This window comes from Mobula hypostoma, chromosome 24 (genome assembly GCF_963921235.1).
Source record: "Mobula hypostoma chromosome 24, sMobHyp1.1, whole genome shotgun sequence".
Taxonomy (NCBI): Eukaryota; Metazoa; Chordata; class Chondrichthyes; order Myliobatiformes; family Myliobatidae; genus Mobula; species Mobula hypostoma.
The window spans coordinates 24,842,155-24,866,723 of NC_086120.1; the positions used below are offsets into that span (position 1 = coordinate 24,842,155).

The 24,569-nt window shown below is 42.8% G+C and overlaps 1 protein-coding gene across 2 annotated transcripts; it reads right to left on the bottom strand.

The window, feature by feature from the left end:
• Positions 1-6,220: 6,220 nt before the first annotated feature.
• Positions 6,221-23,139, bottom strand: dda1 (DET1 and DDB1 associated 1). Of its 2 annotated transcripts, none has more exons than XM_063032517.1 (5): positions 23,088-23,139; positions 18,377-18,457; positions 8,703-8,808; positions 8,221-8,282; positions 6,221-7,415 (listed from the first exon to the last, which is right to left on the bottom strand). In XM_063032517.1, the coding sequence occupies exons 1-5, from the start codon at positions 23,088-23,090 to the stop codon at positions 7,305-7,307; spliced, it is 363 nt and encodes a 120-aa protein (XP_062888587.1). In that variant the 5' UTR covers positions 23,091-23,139; the 3' UTR covers positions 6,221-7,304. The 2 variants fall into 2 exon arrangements, with proteins under 2 accessions (XP_062888587.1, XP_062888588.1); XM_063032518.1 differs by having other exon boundaries at positions 8,757-8,808; positions 23,088-23,109.
• Between the last annotated feature and the right edge of the window lie 1,430 nt (positions 23,140-24,569).

Genomic DNA, 24,569 nt, shown 5'->3' on the forward strand with positions numbered 1-24,569 from the left:
TATCCTACCTTCATCAATTAACCTTCAAGATACTCTACCAGTGACCTAAACCCAACTACGGTTTTTAAGATGTTTCAAATGAAAAGGCAGGGATGTTACTCTTCATACTGTAGAGATGATTATCAGGGCTATGTAAGAGGCAAGAACTGAAAAAGAGTAGACATCTAGGTATTCAGCATGGCAGAGATGATAAAAGTAGGGTGGGACAAAAAGAGGGATTTGAAAACAGAAAACTTGACTATTTGACAATGTTTGATCAGGAGCTAGAATTAGTTCTTTTCACATCAGCAGCGAACTTCGAAGCCAGCCGGCTCCTTGCATGCTTTTCATCTGTGCTGGGCTCAGTGTTGAGCTAGCAACTCGTAAAATCAGTCAAATGCTAAGGAAATGGCAAAGATGCTACCCGATGCATCACAAGGTCTGGAAAAAACGGAACACAACGCGATGATAGAACTTGACAGTCGAATGTTGGCCAGCTCAGGGAAGAAATACTGGCCATTCAGAAACTCTCATCCAAACTGGCCTCTCAGATTAAGTTCAAATTGGAGGGAAGAGGTTAAAGGGGTCCGGACATTTGCTGCAAATTCACAGCGTTAGCCTGAATTTCATGCTCAAGTGGATATTGAAGCCCTAGTGGGACCGATGCTACTGAGCACAGGCAGAAAGTTCAAAGGTGCTAAGACTATTTAACATGATGAATTACAAAGTGGATTAGAGCTGAGAAAGTGAATTTGCCACTACTAACAGTTGAGGTGACAAGAGTGAATGTATTCCGATAGGAACAGGATAAGCACAAGGTAGAAAGGATTAGAAAGCGCCTGCTCTATAAGCAGTGGGAGAAGGATCAAATGGAACATGGGCCAGAGGATCAAATAATCTGTATAATCATTCTGTAAAGTAAGCAGGTCACAGATTCAAACACAGTTAAAACAAAAGGTAAACAGCGGTAAATGGTATTTGTCAAAATATTTTAATTTGCATCTAGAAGGTACATTAGCTTTTGTTTGCTAAATTCACAATAGAGAGCTCAAAAAAATTTGTACAAATTGAGAGCAGCAATAGACCAGATCAAGGTAATTATTGACAGTGATCTCACCAGCTCACATCTTTTCCAATTCACTACATCTTTTAAAATGGGAATTAGGAGGAATCCCTTCACACCCTCACATCCCTCTTTACCATTGTGTCCTACATCATTGTGTGCTCCTGAGCCACACATATTAGAACAGGACCAAGGCTGTGTAGAAATTATGTACTCCAGCTTAAAGCAAAGAAATTGAAGTGGGAGCAAAGGGAGGGAGATAGGGGCACTGATAGACACGTTTTTAAAAAAATCAAGAAATCTGTTTACTGCCCCTGTTCAATACCAGTCACCCCAACTGGGAAATGCATGCATATGAAGAAATCAGAATTCCAGCTTTGTTTGCAATTCCCCACGGTCAAAGAAACCACCACCACAAGCTGTAGCCAATTTAAAGGGAAGGATAAAGGTGGTGATCAGAGGTTGACTGATGATCTTTACATTTCTTCTACACAGTTGAGCTGTTACACGTTGTCTCCTGGAAACCCCTCCAGGTTTTCCTAAAGCAAGAAATAACTGACCCTACGGGCCCAACTTCTCTTTGTAGTAAACTGAGCTCAAGGAAGGTTCCCACTACACAAGTGCTGTAGTCTTCAAACATTTCTACTTCCCGGCAAGTGACCTCAGTATACATCTTGACACTTTCCTAGGAAAACCCACCCAACCCCACACTCATTCCAAAATTTTCCTACTCTAATATCTAATAAAGGCTTTGCCTTTTGTTCAAAGCAAGAAAAGGTATTGATCAGTGAAAATAACTGCATTTCTATAGCACCTTACACTGCCACAGTACTTCAGAGCCAATGAAGTACATTTTGAAGTGTAGTCACTGATGTAATGTAGGAAATACAACTAGTAACCTGCACTCAGCAAACAGATTATTATTCAGTGATGATGTTCAAGGGATAAAAAGTCTAGCAAAATTCACCAGGGAGAACCTCAACTTTATTTTCCCGTATTAGATCCTCCTTGATTTAATATCTCACGTGAAAGGTAACACTCTTAGCAGTGCGGCACTCCCTCAGTGCTGTACTGAAGCATCAAGCCAAAATATTCCTTGCCAAAACATTAAGTGGGGGGGGGGGGGCTTGAACACTCAACATTCTGACTTAAGTGAGAGTGTAGCCTGAGTCTAGGCTACAGTCACAGAACAAAAATAATTTATAATACTTTGGGGAAAATAAAAAAATCAAAACAAAATGGTTATGACTAGAGAAAAAAAAGTTTGGGAAGTAGTTCTGGGACCCTATTGACTGTCAATAGGGTAGATAAGTCTGCAAGTTCAATAGGACTATACAGCAAAGATCAAATGATATGAACACCATGAGTACTAATAATCAGAGGTAAAGCTAACAAAATGAACACTCAGCACTGAGGACCTGCCACCCAGATTGCTCACCATCACTTCTGTAGACTCCTAGCAGCCACATCCTTTCAAAGTTCCTGTCCTGCCTCACAAATCAGATCCTTCTCAGCCACGTTCAATACCAATCGTCTGGCTATCAGTAGGTTCAATCTTACATTAGCATCATTACTATCTTGCATCACCACTTTGCCACCACCTAAACAATCCCCAGCATCTCAGAGTGACATCTAATGGCTGTTTAACTGCACCTTTTTACAGGAGTCTGTAGCTTTTGATGGGGAAGATAGTGGGAGAAGGTCAGACAGAACCATTCACTTCAATGTAGATAGATCTAGGAACACTCTCCCTTCCTGTTAGCAGGCTGTTGCGCAGACTTGTTAAGTGATCAGTCTATAATCCACCAATAGTTTTGATGAGCTCGGTAATCACACTGGTCTGGACCCAGTAATACAAAAAATGTTTACATCCTTCACACTTACAAACACCTTTATTACAAGGCTTCTGTGGCATTTTATTTATTTAAAAAATTCAATAAAAGCCAGTGATTGATTGGTAGCAGCTCACATAGTTCATGCAGAGCAAATTTAAAAGTGATCAAGGGAACAAGCAGGGAAGAGCAACTTTGTATAATGTGCTGATACAGCAATGGGCAATGATATTTGAACAAGAGTTGGTCCATTGTCCATCTCCTGTGGCCACAGGGATATTTTTGTACGGGCAAAGGACTGCACCAGACAGCAAATTATAAAAAGCAAGGTTCCATTCACTCCAGTGCCAGTGAACAGGAGGGCTGATGCTTAAAACTTAGAAATAATAAGCATATCCAAAGATAATACCCCAAACCACTGTCCATGATTAAAGATTTCAGAAGGATTTCATCATGCCAGCAGGTAGGTGTGTGTGTGTGTGTGTGTGTGTGTGCACGCATGTGGACGTGTGCGAGAAAACACAGCCAAATCAAACACTCTCACAATTGGTGTGAAATTTTCAAACCAGGAGCATCATATGCACTTCGTCTCAAGTTCAGGAAGCAATTCACTGCAGAGAGAGAAAAGACACACTGAAATCCAGGCTTCCTCTTCACACCCTTATCTTCTTGACCAATAATAATTTCACATTGTGCCTGAAAGCACCAGTTGGTTGAGGGAAGTATGATCTACTGTAATCTTGCCCAAAGGAGCTAGGAGATCTGAGGGTACAGATTGGAATAGCCTATCAGTAACTGCACACACTTGAATACTGTGCAACCAATTCATTGCCCTTCAGTGAATGATAGAAACCCACTTAATGCTCCAGCTAACTCATTTCTGAGTGCCTAATATAATTTTTTAAGAGTGAGGAGCACTGGCCCAATCTGGAATAGAAGGGAGACAAATTGTAGAAATTATGTGCTTGGCTTCTCAACACTGCCAATGCTGCGATTACAATCCTCAGCAAGTAACCTGCTGGAAGGGAAGAACATTGCTTCTGTTTTTGTTTGTATTCAGTGCTTTAAATTAAAATGCAAACTGCAGCTTACTGTTTTAAATTCTAGGGGTGGAACTGTACTTTCAAAACCCCCACTTCACTAAACCAGATACAGTATCCAACCCCCTCCCCCACCCCATCTCGTTTGGATGGCCTAAACCAGGCTGGTAAATTAGTGAAATTAAGACCACTTATTGGTGCCATAGGTGTGTAAGCATCTAAGCGGTCATGTCAGGAGAGCTAAGAAATGCTCAACAATATGAACCGCATTTGAAGTCATGCATCTCAAATGAACAGAACACATCCAAAAAAAAGTTCATGAAACCCAAATCCCAATGATTGGAAATAGAAAAATGAAACTGCTGAAAACACAAGTAGGCAAAAGTGAAGGACAGAGGAACAGTTATTAATTCAGATTGAAGTTTTACATAAACACAGAACATTTAATTTGTTCCTCATGGATTCTGCATGACCAGCTTAGTATCTCCAGTACTTTCTCTGTTCTTACTACAACATTAGAAAGGATCTGTGTTTCTCTGAAACCTATCATGTTTTCCTGACAATGAAACCCTCTCTAGACCATGACCTTTGATTTCATTAGCATAGTGATTTTAGACAGACTTAAATGTGGGAAAATTAATTCAACGTTTAACTTGACAACTCTCAGTCAGTCTTCGACAAATAAGGATCAAAATCCAGATGATGCCACATGCTAAACATTGAAGTATTACCAACACTGTGTTTCATTCACTGTGTGGTACGAAGGCAGCCATCTGAATAAGTTTTACCATCCATCAGACGGAAAACTTTGCAACTTTATCAGCAAGTTTTTGTTGAAATTCTAAGTAAGGGTCTTTTTGAAAATATAAGGAGGGAGGAGGAAAGAAATGTGATTAAAGCATCTAACACCAGTTGGGAAACCACAAGAACCACATAAATAGTTTCAGCTTGTATACAGTTTGCAGTTTTATCAGCAAAGCTGCGACATAACATTATCTGCTAATGGGGCACATCTGCTAGCTCCAAATCAAGGTCAAACACACTGGGTGATGGGGTCTAACGGCCCCGAAGCACCAAGCACTTCATTTCACTGTGTCCTTTGGTCTAAAACTAGGCCCATCGCTCACCCTCCTCAGTGAAAGCAATGTTGACCCTGGGAACACAAAAGCACCAATCTACCTCCAGGCTGAAGGCTCTGAAAGCAGTTCTTAATTAAACATCACCCTCACTCATATTTGCCACTAAACAAAACCTCATAGTTCCTTAGAAAAGATCATGTAGAGTAAGAAGACCATCACAGGAGAATGGAGAATGGAAGTGCTGGATGATACACAACAGCTCCTGATTAAAAAACACTTTGCCCTCAAGTTTCCACATAATCAGTCACTTGGCTTGGAGGCTTAACTTGGTTGATAATAAAAGGGCAAGTTGTAATTGTACCTCAGTCAAATGACAATAGAACATCAGAGAGCTGCAATCTCAAGGCAAATGTAGTGACACATATTAATCCAGAACTGCATAGCAGAACTTGATTGAAAGCGAGGCATTTTGGCAAAATTTGAATAGGTATGAAAGACTGAAACAACTCAACTAAATAATTCCCTTTGCTGCTAATCAATAAAGAATAGCAAGGATCAGAAAGATTGTCACAGCAAGGAGCACTGCTTGCAAAGGGAATGAAATAGTAATTGTTTTGGTGTAGGGTGCTGTGGGGGGGGGGTTAAAGCAGAAAAGAAAAGTGGTTGTGAATGTACAAATAAAATTAACGTAATGTGTAATTGCTGTATAGGATATGAGGTTTTGCCAAGCCCAAAATTCCTCTCATTCCTTAAAGAAACTGAATAGCTTGATATCTTAGCAAGAAGAGAGGAGGAATAGATGAAGTGTGGAGAAAGGAGTAATAGTGGAAAACCAGCTCAAGCCGGAAGCAAAATAACACTCCATCATAATGGCCCATGCATGAGACATAACACAACTTTGCACCTCTGTGCATCAGATTTAATTTTGTGTCTATCCAATTCTTGCCTCAATGCGTTATACGTATTCAGACCAACAAGAAAAGCAGTAGCACCTCTTCCTTTCCCAAGGTTGGTTCTGAAGGTAAGTGTCACACGTGGAAGATTGTTTTTCTCCCCCCACCCCCACTGCCAGTAGTTAAAAAATTGCTTAGAAACAGTATACTGCACCATGAACAAAAGTTGTGACGTGTAAAATCAACACAAGAACAACGTAACATTTTCTTAAGCTACGCTGCATTCTGCTCTCTCCAGTCTGGCATTTAAAAAGTCAATGCCTATGTTAAAATTGTGTTTGGGGGGGGGGGGGGGAGAGAGAAAAAACACAATGTTATACAAGCGCATTAAACACCAGTACTTTCATTTCAGGGCTGGGATATCCTACTGAGGCTCCCTGGAAGCGATTCCTCGGCATGCAGAGAGTTAGAATCAGTGATTTGCCAGCATGCCTGACAGTAACTCTTTGGACTTCAAAATTGTTTATTCTTTTAAAAAAAAACAACAAACCTATACAAATGGCTTCCCTTTCTTAAACTAAAGCATAAAACTGAAGGTCCCACGAGGCTAGTTAACAGTCCCAAAATCAAATGTTTAATTTGTGAGGGCCATGAATGACAAGGGCCCAGCACACCCAGCAATGTTGCAATTGCCAAAGGTCTCCTAGGTTGCCAGGCAAATCCTGCAATGTTTGCTAAAGAGCTGAGGCTGGTCTGGGGCAGATCAACCCAGTTAGCTCTCATTATCTTGCATTCTGATGCTTTAGGCAAGAACTATTGAGAGGAGGATGGGACAGGGGTCATAGTTGTTTGGATCCTTAAAAAAAACAAAAAGCAGCTACTGGATGATCCTCAATTATAATGAGATCAGGAGGGTTTCAACAATAACTAGTGAAGCAGGCAAGTCTGCCTCTGTCTAAATATCAAGACAAGCACCTCAGTAGCAAAATGTGCCACATCAAACCCATTGGGGGCTTAAAACTGTCTGGTGGTGGACAAGGGAGACACTAATTTAGACATTGGGGTCAGTACCAATTAGGGAGATGTGCACTGCAAAAATATTACCATTCCGGAAGCTCACACTATTACAATGTTTCACCACAGATTTTTCATGACACTCATCCAGTCTTTGTCCCAGGCCCCAAGTAAAACCTGGAGCAGTTAAGCCATTCACTGATACCAACTGGATATGTGCAGGGCTTCCGTTTGTTGTACTTGAAATCCCCACCTGCCTCCTTGCTTCCCCTCCCCCAGGCCTTAAATTACATGTAAATAAATAAAGGTGCTCCTATGATATACAAATGAAGGACTGTATGGTGGAGAGACAGTAAGACATTACATGATGAAAAGGGAAGCACTTGCATCTGCAGTTCGGAGGACTAGGTGTCTTCAATCATATCCTGGCTGTCTGTGCGGGCGATTTTCCTTGGCGGTGCTGAGCTCTCGCCTTCAATGTCCACTTGCTCTTGATCTCGTTTCTTTGCTGCATTCTGCAAGGATTAGGAAAGAGAACAACATTTCAGCAGAGGAGAGCACCCGTGGAGACGCTTCTGAAACAAGCCAAGGCAGTTCCCAGCTTGATTAATCATCTGTATTGAATTTGCTGGCCTCACTGTGTATGTATGCACATTGGGAGGGGGTAGGGAATGTGGAAGCAAGGGTTTGTCTTTCTGTTTAGCTTGAAACAGTTTGGCCCTGCAGTCAAGTGAAGGCTCATAGATTTAGTTATACACAGAGAAATAGGCCTTTCAGCCCAACTTAGCCATGCTGAACAAGATACTACATGATGTTATGCTTGTTCCATAAGCTATTCTCACTTGCCTGCCTTTGGCCTAAATCCCTCTAAAATATTTATTTATCCATATCCCCATCCAAAGGTTTTTTCCCACAGATTGTAATTGGATCTGTCTCTGTCGCCACCTCTGGAAGACCCAGAAGTCATCAGTGTACCATTTCACTGGAACTCCTGCTCAAAATCTCACTTGTCAAGGCTTTCTCCATAGCAAACCCCTCCCCACCCCCATGTGATGCCTTGCTTCTCTGCATGTTCTAATTCCAATGAGCTGTCCCCTATCCCTGGATGTTCCAATGTCCAGGAAAAGCTTCTTAAGGTGCAGCAGTTGTATCCTGAACTTCCTCCATGGTGGATCAAGCCTCAATAATGCCTGAATCCTGCAATATCCTGGCCACCCAGCACCTATCAAAGCCAGGTTACTGTGGACGACCCCCCCCACCCCCCCGCCTCTTCTGTACATCTTCACATGCATCCTAAAAAGCTACTGCACAGCCACTCACCTTCTTGTCCCACTGCTGATGGAGATATCGAAGCAAAATATTGGTCTTTTCTGTCACAATGACTGTGAAACGGAAGAAGAGACTTAAAAGGGAAGTTGTCCACAACAGGTTAATACAATAACAACAGCTATTTAAAGAAAAACACCGTACAGCTTTTGGCAATCAACTCTAAGCTCAGATTCAAATTCACTCAAGAAACTGGGGTGTTTTCTGGCAGTGAATCTTATTTGGTCTAACAACACTAACCCAAACTGTGAAACTGCATTTACCCAGGGACATTTCCAAAAGGGATTGTAAAGAGAAGAACATGGAAGTAAATACAGACTGAAACTAAGTCTCAGTGGTAGACGACCAGGAGTGAAGTGGGAAGTAAAGATAGATGTGGACAATGTATGTCCCATCACATCATTTAGAGAACATCCTAGACATTCATCCTCCCCTCCTGTACAGGGAAGTAGAGACACCAATAATACTATATTTACCCAGAGTTGTGGCATTCCTGATGGCTATATCTATATGAGAAAGGGAGCACTCACTCTGTTCCGATGGGTATTCTCGTGTTGGCAGGTATACAGATGGTCTTCTATTCTGCAAGAGATTTTAAAATTCAATAATTCAGGTACACCAGGCAAAATCGTTTTGCATGACCATTTGCTCTTGTTGCTGGCTGTGTTCATTTGTTACGATCCACAGTCCACCACCATTTCATATCCTAATCTATACCGCAACAAATACAGCTCTTACTACTGCATTTCTAGACACACACAAACAGAAAGCTATCTCAAAGGCATCTAAGCTATATCTTATTCAACACACACAAAATGTAGGAGGAACTCAGCAGGTCAAAGCTGAAAGTTAAAATTTATTAGAGTACATACATGTCACCACACACAACCCTGAGATTCGTTTCCACCTCCAGCCTTAACCCCAGAGTTCATTAGAAAACCCACACTCGCCTGACTTAAGTTCTTGTTCATCTCCTCCAGATACTACCCAGATGACCGTGCCTTCACCTGCCGAGACACACGTTTTGAAACTTTTGGCCTGAGTCCATCTGTCTCTTCTCTATTCAAGTTTCTTCTCACCTTAACATCTCTTCCTCTAGTTTGAAAATTGCATTTGGGCAATTAACTCTCTGAAGTGCTTGGGAAGTCTGTCTACATTAAACATTAAAGTAAGGGCAGGGAAGGAGGTGAAAACTTATTTTCCAAAGGTGAACTGGAACTGAAGTCACAATGATCTGGAAAGGTGAGGTGCAAAAATAAAAGACAGGTGTGATCTGACGAAAGTAATGAAAACTACAAAGGAGTTTGATATGGTATCTATCACAGGGGGATGTTGAGACAAATAGAAAGATACACTTAGTGCCCACTTTATTAGGTACCTACTGAGGCCACTGAGTGCATGTTCATGGTCTTCTGCTGGTGTAGCTCATCCACTTCAAGGTTCAACATGTTGTGCATTCTACATACCACTGTTGTAAAGCATAGTTATCTGAGTTACTGTTGCATTCCTGTGTGCCTGAACCAGTCTGGCTATTCTCCTCTGACCACCCTCATTAACAAGGCATTTTTGCCCACAGTACCTTTTGATAAGGTACCCCATGCAAGGCTTTATGAGAAAATAAGGAGGCATGGGATCCAAGGCAAAGAGTGGTTGTAGACGGGTCATATTCTGCATGGAGGTTGGAGACCAGTGGTGTGCCTCAGGGATCTGTTCTGGGACCCCTACTCTTCGTGATTTTTATAAATGACCTGGATGAGGAAGTGGAGGGATGGGTTAGTAAATTTGCTGATGGCACAGAGGTTGGGGGTGTTGTGGATAGTGTGGAGGGCTGTCAGAGGTTACAACAGGACATCGATAGGATGCAAAACTGGGCTGAAAAGTGGCAGATGAAGTTCAACCCAGGTAAGTGTGAGATGGCGCATTTTGGTAGGTCAAATATGATAGCAGAATATAGTATTAATGGTAAGACTCTTGGCAGTGTGGAGGGTCAAAGGGATCTTGGGGTCCGAGTCCATAGGACACTCAAAGCTGCTACGCCGGTTGACTCTGTGGTTAAGAAGGCATACAGTGCATTGGCCTTCATCAACCGTGGGATTGAGTTTCAACAGCCAAGAGGTAATGTTTCAGTTATATAGGACCCTGGTCAGACCCCACTTGGAGTACTGTGCTCAGTTCTGGTTGCCTCACTACAGAAAGGATGTGGAAACCAGAGAAAGGGTGCAGAGCAGATTTACAAGGATGTTGCCCGGATAGGGGAGCATGCCTTATGAGAATAGGTTGAGTGAACTCGGCCTTTTCTCCTCAGAGAGGCGGAGGATGAGAGGTGACCTAATAGAAGTGTATAAGATGATGAGAGGCATTGATCGTGTGGATAGTCAGAGGCTTTTTCCCGGGGCTGAAATGGCTAACACAAGAGGGCACAGTTTTAAGGGATTGGAAGTAGGTACAGAGGAGATGTTAGGGGTAAGTGTTTGGTTTTTTTTAAACACAGAGTGGGATTGCATGGAATGGGCTGCGAGTGGTGGAGGCGGAAACGATAGGGTCTTTTAAGAGACTCCTGGATATGTACATGGAGCTTAGAAAAATAGAGGGCTATGGGTAACCCTAGGTAATTTCTAAAGTAAGTACGTGTTCAGCACAGCATTGTGTGCCAAAGGGCCTGTATTGTGCTGCAAGTTCTTATGTTTCCGTCACTTAGTGGATATTTTTTGTTTCTCGCACTATTCTCTGTAAACTCTGGAGACCTTTGTGCATGAAAATCACAGGAGATCAGCAGTTTCTGAGATACTCAAACCACCCTGTCCAGCACCGATGATCATTCCACATTCAAGGTCACTTAGGTCACATTTCTTCCCCATTCTGTTTGGTCCGAACAACTGAACCTCTTGACCTTATCCACATGCTTTTATGCAAAGAAGAAACAGCCTACCCCAATGTTTTTCAAATCATTGTCAGGGACTTCAATCAGGCTTATTTTAAGAAATCTCTGCCTACTTGACCACTACTATACTACAATTTGGAATGCCTACCATTCCATCCCTAGACTGCATTTCGGGTACCTGATCATCTGGCCGCCCTCCTTCTACCTGCATACAAGCAGAGGATAAGGGAACAAGGACAGAAAAAAAGAGATGGTCACAGGAGCAGCTAAGGGATTCCGAGTCTTACCCAACTAAATGCCCTGGATTATCCAAGAAATCAGCAATCTGTAAAGGGCCAGATCAGTGGCGTTTAGATCTGCACACCAAGTAAAATACAAAAGGTCCATGTACAACCTCCAGAATGTATTTCACATGCAAAGTGGCAATTCCAGACCAAACTTGAATCGTGCAAACAGTAAAGGTAAGCAAATAGCATTCAGAAGTGAAGTTCATGAAAGTGAGTCCACAGCCAATTCAGAAGCCCGTTGCAGGCCACAGCCTCAGTTCAGAGCAGAGATGAGTAAACCTCGAGGAGCAGAGATGAAGTTCAGAGCGGAGACCAGTAAAACACATGGAGCAGAGAGCTCAAGTTCAGAGCAGAGACAAGTAAACCTCGAGGAGCAGAGAGCTCAAGTTCAGAGCAGAGACGAGTAAACCTCGAGGAGTAGCAAGCTGAAGTTCAGTGTACAGTCGAGTAAAGCTCGTGGAGCAGTGATTCGAACTAACCTATCCAGCACCTCTAGCCTCGACACCCTGACATTTTCAATCTGGCGCGGCACTTAAGTCATCCAACCTCAGGTTGTTCTTGCTCTCGGACCCGGGCCCTGCTGCAGTGATACGCTCTCGAGCCTGTGCCCCGCTGTCTTGATTCAGCCCATAACCAACCTTTCCGATTTGGCTCAGCACTTAAATCAATCAACTTTCGGGCCTGGCCCCCACCTCGACTCGGTTCTGCTGCATCACATTGCCTCCAAGTCAGCTCCAGCAATGGCCATACCTCGACTCATACCCCACTTCAGTCCGGACCACACGACACAGCAGCCATCCTGTACCTTCGAGACTTCAGTTCACACTGCAAAAATGCCAGGTTGCACAGGCACTTCAAAAGCTCAGCTCTGACAGGGAAGTTACAGTCTATTGTTTGCAGTAATCACTTACCAGAAAAAGTGTGATCAATATTTGTTTTATTTGCCACAAGCAAGTACTCACTGAGTTTCACCAGCGCCATCTTAAACCAGAACCGACACAGATGACAGCAAGGTTTTGGTCCCAGATGAGCTCAATGCCTTTTATGTCCACTTTGACCATCAAAGCATGCAGTACCTTCACAAACTCCCACAGCCCACCATGGCTCTGTGACTTCGGTCTCAGAGGCCAACGTGAGAGCATCCTTCACGAAGGTGAACCCACGGAAATCACCTAGCCCAAATGGAGTACCTTAATTTCTTCAATTGCAGACCACAGTCAGTTCGGACTGGCAACAACATTTCTTCTGCAATCTCCATCTGCACAGGTGCACCACAAGGCTGTGTGCTCCACTCACTTTATACTTATAACTGTGAGGCAAAGCACAGCTCCAATGCCATATCTAAGTTTGCTGACAACACCACTGTCATGGGCCAAATCAAAGGTAGTGATGGATCAGCATATAGGAGGGAGACTGAAAATCTGGCTGAGTAGTGCCACAACAACAACCTCTCACTCAATGTCAGGAAGACCAAGGAGCTATTATTGACTACAGGAGGAAAATGGAGGTCCATGAGCCAGTCCTCATTGGGGGATCAGAGATGGAGAGGGTCAGCAACTTTAAGTGCCTTCGTGTTATCGTTTCAGAGGATCTGTCCTAACTTCAGCACTTAAGTGCCACTACAAAGAAAACACAGCAGCTCCTCTACTTTCTTCGAAGCTTGCAAAGATTTGGCATGTCATCTGAAGCTTAGACAAATTTCTATAGACATACAGTGGAGAGTATATTGACTGGTTGCATCACAGCCTGGTATGCAAACACCAATACCCTTGAACATAAAAGCCCACCAAAAATGTTAGATACAGCACAATCCATCATGGGTAAAGCCCTCCCCAACACTGGGCAAACTTACATGCTGTCACAGGAAAGCAGTATCTATCATCAAGGGTCATCACCATGCCATCTTCTCACTACTGCTATCAGGAAGCAGGAAGGTGGTACAGGAGTCTCAGGACCCTACACCTCCAGGTTCAGGAACAGCTACTACCCTTCAGAGTGCAGATAACTTCACTCAGCCCATCACTGAACTGTTCCCACAAACTATGGACTCACTTTCAAGGACTCTATCATGTCTCAATATTTACTGCTTATTAGTTAGTTTTACTTTGTGCTTACTGTGAATGTCACAAGAAAATGAATCTCAGGGCTGTATATGGTGACATAAATGTACTTTGACAAAAATTCTGAGCTGCTGCCACATGATTAGCTGATTAGATGTTTGCAATAATGAGGTGTACAGGTGTACCCAATAAAGTGAGTCCTTCATATACAAGGAAATGGTGGATCAACACTTTCAATATTTAAATTTCATAGTCTCACTTTAACACCACAGCACTGTATCACTGAAGCAGAGGAAGCTTCCAGCATATCCTTTGGGCAAGAAAGGGAGTGAATCAGAGAGACATAGCAATATTTTGCCAAAAATATGGTGTCCAGTTAATAGCAAAAGGTGAGGACATATTTAGAAAAAGGCTAAGCAAAGTGGCACCAAGAAGACCTAAAGAACTGTGTCAGTGAGTTGTATACTCCAGACCTCTATCATCATGCCAAAAAGTATATATTGGTGAGACTGGAAGGCCATCGAAGACCAGGATAGCAGAAATGATGCCTTAAAAAACTTGGAGCAAAACGAAGTGGGATTGCTGAACTCAGCCTATCATGTTCATGCAGACTGAGGTTTGATGAGCCAACATCCTTGGCAAGAGGAAGATTAGGGAATCACTAGAGATGGAGCATGTGGGGGACCTAAATGTTAGAGATAGCTCCAGTCTGGAACCACACATTCCTAAAGAGGGTTTGGCCTAAAAATTAGCCAATCAGAACAAGGCCAATTCAAACTAACCGAATCAGGAATAGGCAATTCAGATCCAGCCAACAGGATCAAGCATTATGCCCCGCCCGTGCTCTGCTCACTCGCAAGTGTACATATGGAGGTGTCTCTGGGGCACTTGTCATTTAACTAACTTGTGTCTGAGGAAGATGGTCAGGTTTACCGTTGAAACGCTGCAATCAGTATTCATAAGTACGTGACTGTTAGGGCCAAAGGGTAGTATGGATAGAGAAAATAGTACTGTACAGCACAAAAATGGGCCCATACAGCCCATCTCACCCATGCCAACCATGATGCCCAACCTCATCTGCATTAGGCCTGTGCCCCTCTACATCTTTCCATCCAAGTAGCTGATCTATATTCTGCTATCCTTTGCTGAACTTCCACAATTCCACTAATTTTTGTGTTGCTTTCAAACTTACTAACCTGTCTATATTTTTCTCCACATCATTTACGAATATTACAAACAGCAGAGGCCCTAGCACTAATCTTTGCAGACCACCACTGGTCATGGACTTCCATCCACCTCTATCCTGTCTTCTATGGGCAAGTCACAATGGATTCCATGCATCTTAATCTTCTGGATCAGCCTATGAGGGACCATATCAAATGCCTTACCAAGTCCATGTAGACAACATCACTGCCCTCCCCTCATCAATAATCTCTTCATCACTTCAAAAGCGAAATCAAATTTGTAAGATATGATCTGCCTCATATTAGCCCATGCTTTTCCAAAAGCCAGTTAACCCTTTCCCCAAGAATCCTTTCCAACAGCTTCCCTACTACTGGCGTGAGGCTCAATGGCCCACAATTTCCTGGAATACCCTTATTTCCCTTCTTAAACAAAGAGACTTCACTTGAGGTAAAGAGGATTCAAACATCTTCGAAGCTCCAGCAAACTCCCCCACTGCCTCTCTCAATGAACTGGCAAAGATCACATCAACCTGGGAACTAAAGACAACGTAATCCACATTCTACCACTCTGCCTTTATCAATTTTCCTCAAAAGAAAAACTCAGCCAGATCTGCAAGTCAAGATCTTCCCTGCATAAAACCAAGCCGAATCCTCCTACTCAGTCCCTGCCTTTCTAATTGTATATAAAACCTGTCCCTCAGAATCTTCAACAACTTATCCTACCACAGATACAAGAATCACCATCCAGTCATTTCCAGGCTTGCCCCTATTGTCCTTTTTAAACAAGCGATCAATATTAAGCATCCTCCAGTCTTCTGGTATCTTACTCATCTTCAGACTCAGAATTAGGATTAAAATCACCAGCATATGTCATGAAATTTGTTGTTTTTGCAGCAGTACAATGCAACACACAATAATAGAAAAAAAACATGAATTGCAGAAAATATTAGTTAAATCACATAGGCAAAAATAGCATTAAGAAAGTCGTGTTCATGGGTTCAACCCCCATTCAAAAATTTAATGGCAGGGGGGTGGGGGAGCGCTGCTCCTGAATGGTACACTCAATGATACAAACATTTCCAAAGCCTTAGCAATTTCCCCCTTTGTTTCCTTTAACATCCGGGGAGAGATCGCATTCATCTACACTAACATGTATAAAAATGGATAAAGGGTGGATCAAAAGATTTAGAACAAATGTCACTGCAGTCCTCATTTTGGGAACAAGGACAGACTTTGTTATGCACATTTGAGCTTCTTCGCAGCTTTTGGTAGCAATGGACACTCAAATTCTGCTGTCATTCTTCCTGATTGGATGCAGGGTACAATCTAGGTAAATTAAAGAGAAGCAAAGCAAATAGAAAGAATAAATGTTAAGAAAATGGATGAGGCCACGTACTGAATAAACTGCAGCTTTGTGTAGATTCCACTCTCGGATGGTTGCATGCTAAATATTTGTGTGGCAACTCTCGAGTCATTCAATCAGATTGTCATACAAGTAATTTTCTTTAATCCCAGTCTATACTGAATGGGAATCAGGGACTACCCTTTGTCTATGAAACTGAAGGGAAGTGGCTTCTGGCAACAAGTAATTATATGGATGGCAAATGAAGATGGCTTCAAGGTACAACAGGCACTTACTTGTCCAGGCTGATTGAAACTCACACCTGGCAAGGAACCAGAAGGACTGCGGAATCCTTGGTGATTTCAGGGAATCAAGGTAAGATGTACCAAATTTAAAAAAACTCCTTTGCCTTTTGTAGTGGAACAGGCTAAATGTGCTGCTATGATATTTACATTCAGGGCCCTGAATGGGTTAATGTCTTCAGAGATACAGTGGCATGCAAAAGTTTGGGCACCCCGGTCAAAATTACTGTTACTGTGAATAACTAAGCGAGTAAAAGATTAACTGATTTCCAAAAGGCATAAAGTTAAAGATGACACACTTCTTTAATATTTTAAGCAAGAAACTTTCTTTATTTCCAACTTTTAGTTTCAAAATAACAAAAAAGGAAAAGGGCCCGAAGCAAAAAGATTGGGCACCCTGCATGGCAGTACTTAGTAACACCCACCCACTTTGGCAAGTATCACAGCTTGTAAACGCTTTTTGTAGCCAGCTAAGAGTCTTTCATTTCTTGTTTGGGGGATTTTCGCTCATTCTTCCTTGCAAAAGGCTTCTAGTTATGTGAGATTCTTGGGCCGTCCTGCATGCACTGCTCTTTTGAGGTCTAGCCACAGATTTTCGATGATGTTTAGGTCAGGGGACTGTGAGGGCCATGGCAAAACCTTCAGCTTGCGCCTCTTGAGGTAGTCCATTGTGGATTTTGAGGTGTGTTTAGGTTCATTATTCTGTTGTAGAAGCCATCCTCTTTTCATCTTTGGCTTTTTTACAGACGGTGTGGTTTGCTTCCAGAATTTGGTGGTATTTAATTGAATTCATTCTTCCCTCTACCAGTAGATGTTCCCCGTGCCACTGGCTGCAACACAAGCCCAAAGCATGATCGATCCACCCCCATGCTTAACAGTTGGAGAGGGGAGCTTTTCATGAAATTCTGCACCCTTTTTTCGCCAAACATACCTTTGCTCATTGCGGCCAAAAAGTTCTATTTTAACTTCATCAGTCCACAGGACTCGGTTCCAAAATGCATCAGGCTTGTTTAGATGCTCCTTTGAACCTTTTGAATAGAACGTTTTGGCCGCAATGAGCAAAGGTATGTTTGGAGAAAAAAGGGTGCAGAATTTCATGAAAAGAACCCCTCTCCAACTGTTAAGCACGGGGGTGGATCAATCATGCTTTGGGCTTGTGTTGCAGCCAGTGGCACGGGGAACATTTATTGGTAGAGGGAAGAATGAATTCAATTAAATACCACCAAATTCTGGAAGGAAACATCACACCGTCGGTAAAAAAGCCGAAGGTGAAAAGAGGATGGCTTCTACAACAGGATAATGAACCTAACACACCTCAAAATCCACAATGGAGTACCTCAAGAAGCGCAAGCTGAAGGTTTTGCCATGGCCCTCACAATCCCCTGACCTAAACAACATCAAGAATCTGTGGATAGACCTCAAAAGAACAGTGCATGCAAGACAGCCCAAGAATCTCACAGAACTAGAAGCCTTTTGCAAGGAAAAATGGGCGAAAATCCCCCAAACAAGAATTGAAAGACTTTTAGCTGGCTACAAAAAGCGTTTACAAGCTGTGATATTTGCCAAAAGGGGTGTTAACTAAGTACTGACCATGCAGGGTGCCCAAACTTTTGCTTTGGGCCCTTTTCCTTTATTGTTATTTTGAAACTGTAAACGATGGAAATAAAGAAGTTTTCTTGCTTAAAATATTAAAGAAATATGTCATCCTTAACTTTATGCCTTTTGGAAATCAGTTCATCTTTTACTTGCTTAGCTATTCAAGGTAACAGTAATTTTGACCAGGGGTGCCCAAACTTTTGCATGCCACTGTATCTATAGATGCAAACTCAATATGACCCAATAGTGCACGCCCAATATTATCACAAACAAATGCTGTCTGGCACTCTAATAACACCACAGGCTAAATACACAAAGTAGTGTTTAATTTTTTTTTAATCACTTTCATATAGGAATATTAATATTCTTGGTTCAATATGCCAACCCCCTATTTATGCCACATTTGGGACACAGTATCACTCTCTACCTCAGCGAGGTTTACCCTGGCAGTAAGTAAGGCATACTGCTGATTTTCATAAGCCTTTGGCAAGCACTCACCGAAGCTTTGCAAACTGAATCTGCGTGAAACCGGCTGAAATTGCTTTCGTTATAGACTGGCAGTCCTTTCAAGAAGTCCGCCTACAAATAAACACACATAGACAACCATGAACATGAGAAAGTCTGCAGGTGTATCATTTATACATTCTTTGATAATAAATGTACTTTGAATCTTTGAATCCAAAGCAACACACACAAAATGCTGGAGGAACTCAGCAGGTCTATGAAAATGAATAAACAGTCAACGTTTCAGGCCAAGTGATTCCAAACCATGAAATGCCAATTCTCAAGCCAGAGCAAGTTGCAGAAGGAACCAAGACTTCTGAACTAAAAGCAATGGAAGAAAACATCATTTCCAAACTGACGGGCAGGAAATTGGAGAGCCATGGCCCTTCCTTAAGTTACAAAACTAGAACCACTATCCACAGCCTACATCCACTGCCTTCAAAAAAAAAGGGGTGAAGAGAGTCAAATGATTGCCAGTTTCAATATGCAGTAATTGAGAGATGAAGGCAAATGCACCTCTATCGGACAGACTGCCTCTGACAAATTTACTTAGAGGGAAAAAAGTCATTATTAGAGAGTCAAGATCATCTCTGAAAAGAGATGGAAAACCATCACAACAAGCATAGTTGACTAATAGCTGATGGTGGAAAGGTAGGTGAAGGCCATCAGGTCGTAACAGTGACTCCAAACTCTGAGCTAAACTGAAGAGAGACAAGTTCAAGCTCACAGCGAGTTAACAGACAGAACAAAACATTTGTGCTTTGTAGGACAGAGGAGGAATCATCACAGCAGTTGGAGGCTATTTCCAACAAGTTCACCTACAGAGCACCTTTAACATAGCAAGTTGTCTCAAAACTTTGTCCAATAGAGTTTAGTGCCCACTCAGGAGGTATTAGAACAGTTGATCCCAAGTTAGCAAAGAAGCTTTTGGGAGTTCTGACAGGTTGAGAGATGGTATTCGGAGCTTAGCAGCTGAAGCCGAAACTGCCAATGACAGAATGATTACAATTGCGAATGATCAGAAGTGCAGAATCCTGGAGATGGAGAGACAAGAACAATATGAAGTGGGATCCAGACTCAAAAGTACCAGTAAAAGTCCTATTTACACTTTAGGAGTGACATGGTGGTTTATAAAATTATGAGGGGTATAGATTAAAAGGACAGCCATAGACTTTTCCCCAGGGTTGGGATGTTCAAAACAAGAGGGCACAAATGCAAGAGGTGAGAGATTTAAAAGAAACTTGAAAGGCAATGTCTTTACATAGAGGGTAGTAAGTTATTGCAATAAGCTTCTAGAGCAGTGGTTCCCAACCTGGGCTCCATGGCACAGAAAAGGTTGGGACCCCCTGTGGTAAAGAAAGTGGTCTGGGCAGGCACAAATGCAACATCCAAGAGGCATTTGGATAGGTACATGGAGGGAAGAGGCTTGGAGGGTTAAGAGTCGAACATGGGCAACTGGGACTAGTAGGGAGGACAATGTGTTTGGCACAGACCAGATGGGCTGAAGGACCTGTTTCTGTGCTGTTTTCCTCCAACTCAGAAGATACAGACACTGCCTCAAACCAAGTGACTCCAAGAAGAAAGTAGATGTAGCCATTAGTAGAGAGTTGAGGTCATGGCTGGCAAACAAGTGGGAGAGCCTCGCAAAAGGTTATTAAGCTCGATAATTCACTGCTTCTGGCAAGTGATGGCAAGAGATTAAATTTAGACTGGAATCCTCTGAACCTCAGCCGATTCTGAGCTGGAAAGGACATCATGTCAATAATAAATGTTCAATAAATCATGTAAATGTGTTACGGTTGGTTTGACTAATTTACATAAACAATGAATTTTTTTGCAGCTATGACAGGTTATCAAGTAAGATTCAAAAATCTAAAAAACTCTAAATATACATAAAGCATTGAAAGAATTTAAGTAGAATCTCCCAGAGGTTTAACAGCTGAATCCGATTTAAAAGAAAAATCAAGAAGGCATTCCATTGTTCAAAGTCATATGGGTGTCAACTTTCACAGAGCAGAAAAAAATCCCATCAATAAAAACGTAGAATTGCTAGAAAGCACATTGCAAGAGTGGAATTTGAGTAATTCTATCTTAAGATAAATTTCCAGAGGAGTTTCTAGGACGAGATGGAAAATAAGGGCTTCTTGGATGTTGTTTGATAGTAGGGAATGGCTACTGATTAGTTCCTAAGTACAGGTTCCTACAAATGAAAATGGGGAAAAGTTCCCATAAACACAGATTCCTGCAGATGTAAGTGGGCAGTGATTATAACCTGAGCAAAGATTTCCTACAACACATATAAAAATTGCTGGTGAACGCAACAGGCTAGGCAGCATCTCTAGGAAGAGGTACAGTCGATGTTTCTGGCCGAGATCCTTCGTCAGGACTAACTGAAAGAAGAGATAGTAAGAGATTTGGAAGTGGGAGGGGGAGGGAGAGATCTGAAATGATAGGAGAAGACAGGAGGGGGAGGGATGGAGCCAAGAGCTGGAAAGTTGATTGGTAAAAGGGATATGAGAGGATCATGGGACGGGAGGCCTAGGGAGAAAGAAAGGGGAGGGCGGAAGCCCAGAGGATGGGCAAGGAGTATAGTGAGAGGAACAAGAGGGAGAAAAAGGAGAGAGAAAAAATAATAATAAATAAATAACAGATGAAGTACGAAGGGGAGGTGGGGCATTAACGGAAGTTAGAGAAGTCAATGTTCATGCCATCAGGTTGGAGGCTACCCAGACAGAATATAAGGTGTTGTTCCTCCAACCTGAGTGTGGCTTCATCTTGACAGTAGAGGAGGCTGTGGATAGACTTCTCAGAATGGGAATGGGACATGGAATTAAAATGTGTGGCCACTGGGAGATCCTGCTTTCTCTGGCGGACAGAGCGTAGGTGTTCAGTGAAACAGTCTCCCAGTCTGCATCAGGTCTCACCAATATATAGAAGGCCGCATCGGGAGCACCGGACGCAGTATATCACCCCAGCCGACTCACAGGTGAAATGTCACCTCACCTGGGAGGACTGTCTGGGGCCCTGAATGGTAATGAGGGAGGAAGTGTAAGGGCATAGTAGCACTTGTTCCACTTACAAGTATAAGTGCAGGGAGGGAGATTGGTGGGAAGGGATGCGGGGGGGAACGAATGGACAAGGGAGTCATGTAGGGAGCGATCCCTGCGGAAAGTGGGGAGGGGGAGATGTGCTTAGTGGTGGGATCCCATTGGAGGTGGCAGAAGTTACGGAGAATTATATGTTGGTTAAGATTTCCTTAGACACACTTGAGTACAGACTACTAAAAAATTGAGCAGTGTTCTTTCCATATAGCAAGTGATACCCCACAAGGAAAATTGTCTGCTGCAAAAGTACCCGTAGATAATGCAATGCAAAAAAAATCACAAGTAACAGCAGTATGAAGAGATTACAGCAGAGATACCATTGTGTTTACATTTTCCCAAATGAAGGTTAAAAACCACAGTCAACCCTGAATGTTTCAACCCTCAACATTTTACTAGCATTTTAACAGAGTTGCAAATGATAGTGGTAACATCAGAGTACAATACTGGTAGGTACAGGTCCATCATTGGAGTAGCCCTCACAGATACAAGTCTTTTACTGTATAACAGGGATGCAGTACTTAAAGAGACATCTGCCACTACATGGCAATAGAATAGTATTAATGGAGTAGGTTTGTCCCATGGCTTTGTAGCCATTTGTACTGCAGCTTGGGGTATCATCTTTTACAATTCCCTCCACTTCTTGAAAACAAAGACCCATATAACTTTGAATATTGGAATGCATTTTCTGAGATTTCTCCTTGTGACTTTAAATTGGATTCAGCAGTTGAGAATTACTTGATTTAGTGGATTGTTTCAAAACTTTAATTATCTACCCAATATGTTATCAGTGTTGTACAATATTGGAGGCACAGATCTGACACTGTACAAGATATTAATATCAGAATCAGAAATCAAAAACTATACCCAACCTTTGCCCACAGATTCCCTGCATCCGTAGCCCTTTTTTCCCCTGATACTTCCCACCTATTCCCTTCCCTTACTCACACTCCTACACTTCCCCACATACATAGCATTCCTCAACATCACCACTTGTCCACCTACTCACCCATACCGCTTCAACCTCGTCACTCTCTACCCACCAACTACACCCACATTCCTCCTACCCCCCCCCCCAATTCAAACCTCTTTTCAACCCAGCAGCTGCCCTGATTCACCACGCCCCGGCAAAATACACCAACCTAGTCCACTCCAGCCCCAACCTTACCCCATTCCACCCACTCCAGTACCACACTGACGCCATGTCCAACACCCAACCTCCCGCACTCCAGCCCCACCCTAACCCCAATCCAACGCCCCTGCCCCACATCCCCAACCATATCATGACAATTTACACCACCGCCATTCCTCTATTCCTCCCGCCAATCCTACCCTTCAGCCACTACGCTTCCATTCCCCGCTACCCTTCCATACCCCACCCCACTCTCAACCCCCACCTGCAAAACCTCTCTTCCTTCCTTCCTTCCACCCACCGTCTTCCACTACTCAGCTCCATCTCCTCCGCCGCCACAACCCCTTCGCCGACTCCCACCGCCCCGTGTTGCGATTTTCCCAGACACTGTGTCTTCCACTCCGACTCATCCCACCCTGTCAGCAGAGAAAGGCCCAAGAACAGGGTCTCTCTCCGCGACTCCCTCACTCACCATCTTCTCCAGCTCCGCATCACTCTACCTCTCACACAAACCTGCTAGCCCGTTTACTCCCGCCTCCATACTAGCGATTGCTCAAATCGCAGAGGACGGAAAAAGTTTTCTCGCTGATTAGTTATTAACCCTGTCAATCAAATGCAGTCTTCCGCCACTAAGTTTAGTTGAGCCGCAGTGACGGTATTTCCGTTGCAGCAGGTGACTTACAGACGCCTCATCATTGGTGAGCGCATAGCATTCTGGAAATGGTAGTTCGATCAGGAGGAATTCGGCGAGAACAATTCATGTCACACTACAACTCCCAGGGGGCGCTGCGGCCGACTATCTCTCCCCCCCCCACGCCCACCCCCACTCCCTGATATGAACAAGGTTCTGGTGGATTTCCTGGGGTATGTCGTTCAGCTGAAAATTGTCTTGCTCACCATCCTCGCCCACTTCAAGTTCTATCGTGCATTCATCTGCTGATTTTATTTTGCGTCTCGGACGATTTGGGGATTTTCCCCCTAGTCTCCAGCACCGGTGCGGAATCACTCTCCCAGACAACTGCATGAATAATTTCATCAGTAGCTTGAGACAATTTATTCTCTATGAATTGATGAGGAGAATAAGCTGTCTTTTTTTATTATATACTACGTAATAGCTTAATACTATATGATTTTGATGTCTTTCACTTTCTGTTTGCATTGTTATTGATATATATACGAGATAATTCTCCTCTTGTTTGTATATATGCTCTTTTTAAATCATAAAAAGATTAATAAAGAAAAGAAAGAGACAATTTATTTTAAGGACGGACAGACAGAAGCAGGATGCAGTGTTCAAATACAAAAGACCCTGAAGAGGTCTTGACATGGCGTTTGTATTTTCTCTCTGCTTCTCTATCCAGATCTGAGGGGCATAATCTCAGTGTTTAAGAATTAAATAAGAAATGTATTCTCTCCAAAGATTATGTCCTCTACTCGTGAGCTTTAAATGCTAAATCACTCAGTAACTCGAGGCTGTTTTCTGGACGGCAGGGAAAAACCACAGATCTTAAGAACCAGGTCTGAAAATTGCCCAAGGATCAGACATGATCTTATTGATTGATAGCACAAGCTTGGAGGACGCCTGGCCTATTCCTGCTATTTCTAATTGGTCTCATTCAGCACTGTAAGCCTTTCCAATATGTAGTATGCTCCTTGCTGATAGGAAATTAAAATGCATAGGTTATTTATTCTACAAACTAGCAAAATTCTGCGCACCTAAGCAGGGCCTGGCATCTACTGCTTTTTCTGTGCTATGTTCTATGTGCCCTGCATATCTTCCCTCCCAAGCCTGGGACATCTGACTTTGCATTGGCAAACTATACAATGCTTCAGTGTTATCGATACTAGCTTTGGAAGGCTATGGTAAAACTTACCCTCACCCCACTGAATATCTTGATCCTTGACCTGTAAAGGCAAACATTCTATTAAGCATTTTTGCTATTAAATCTCTCAT

Coding starts and splice junctions, on each gene's coding strand:
- dda1 (XM_063032517.1), bottom strand. Junction 8,283..8,702: donor CAGGAATGCCACAACTCTGG/GTAAATATAGTA, acceptor TCCGTTTCACAG/TCATTGTGACAGAAAAGACC. Junction 7,416..8,220: donor ATCAGCAGTGGGACAAGAAG/GTGAGTGGCTGT, acceptor TAATCCTTGCAG/AATGCAGCAAAGAAACGAGA.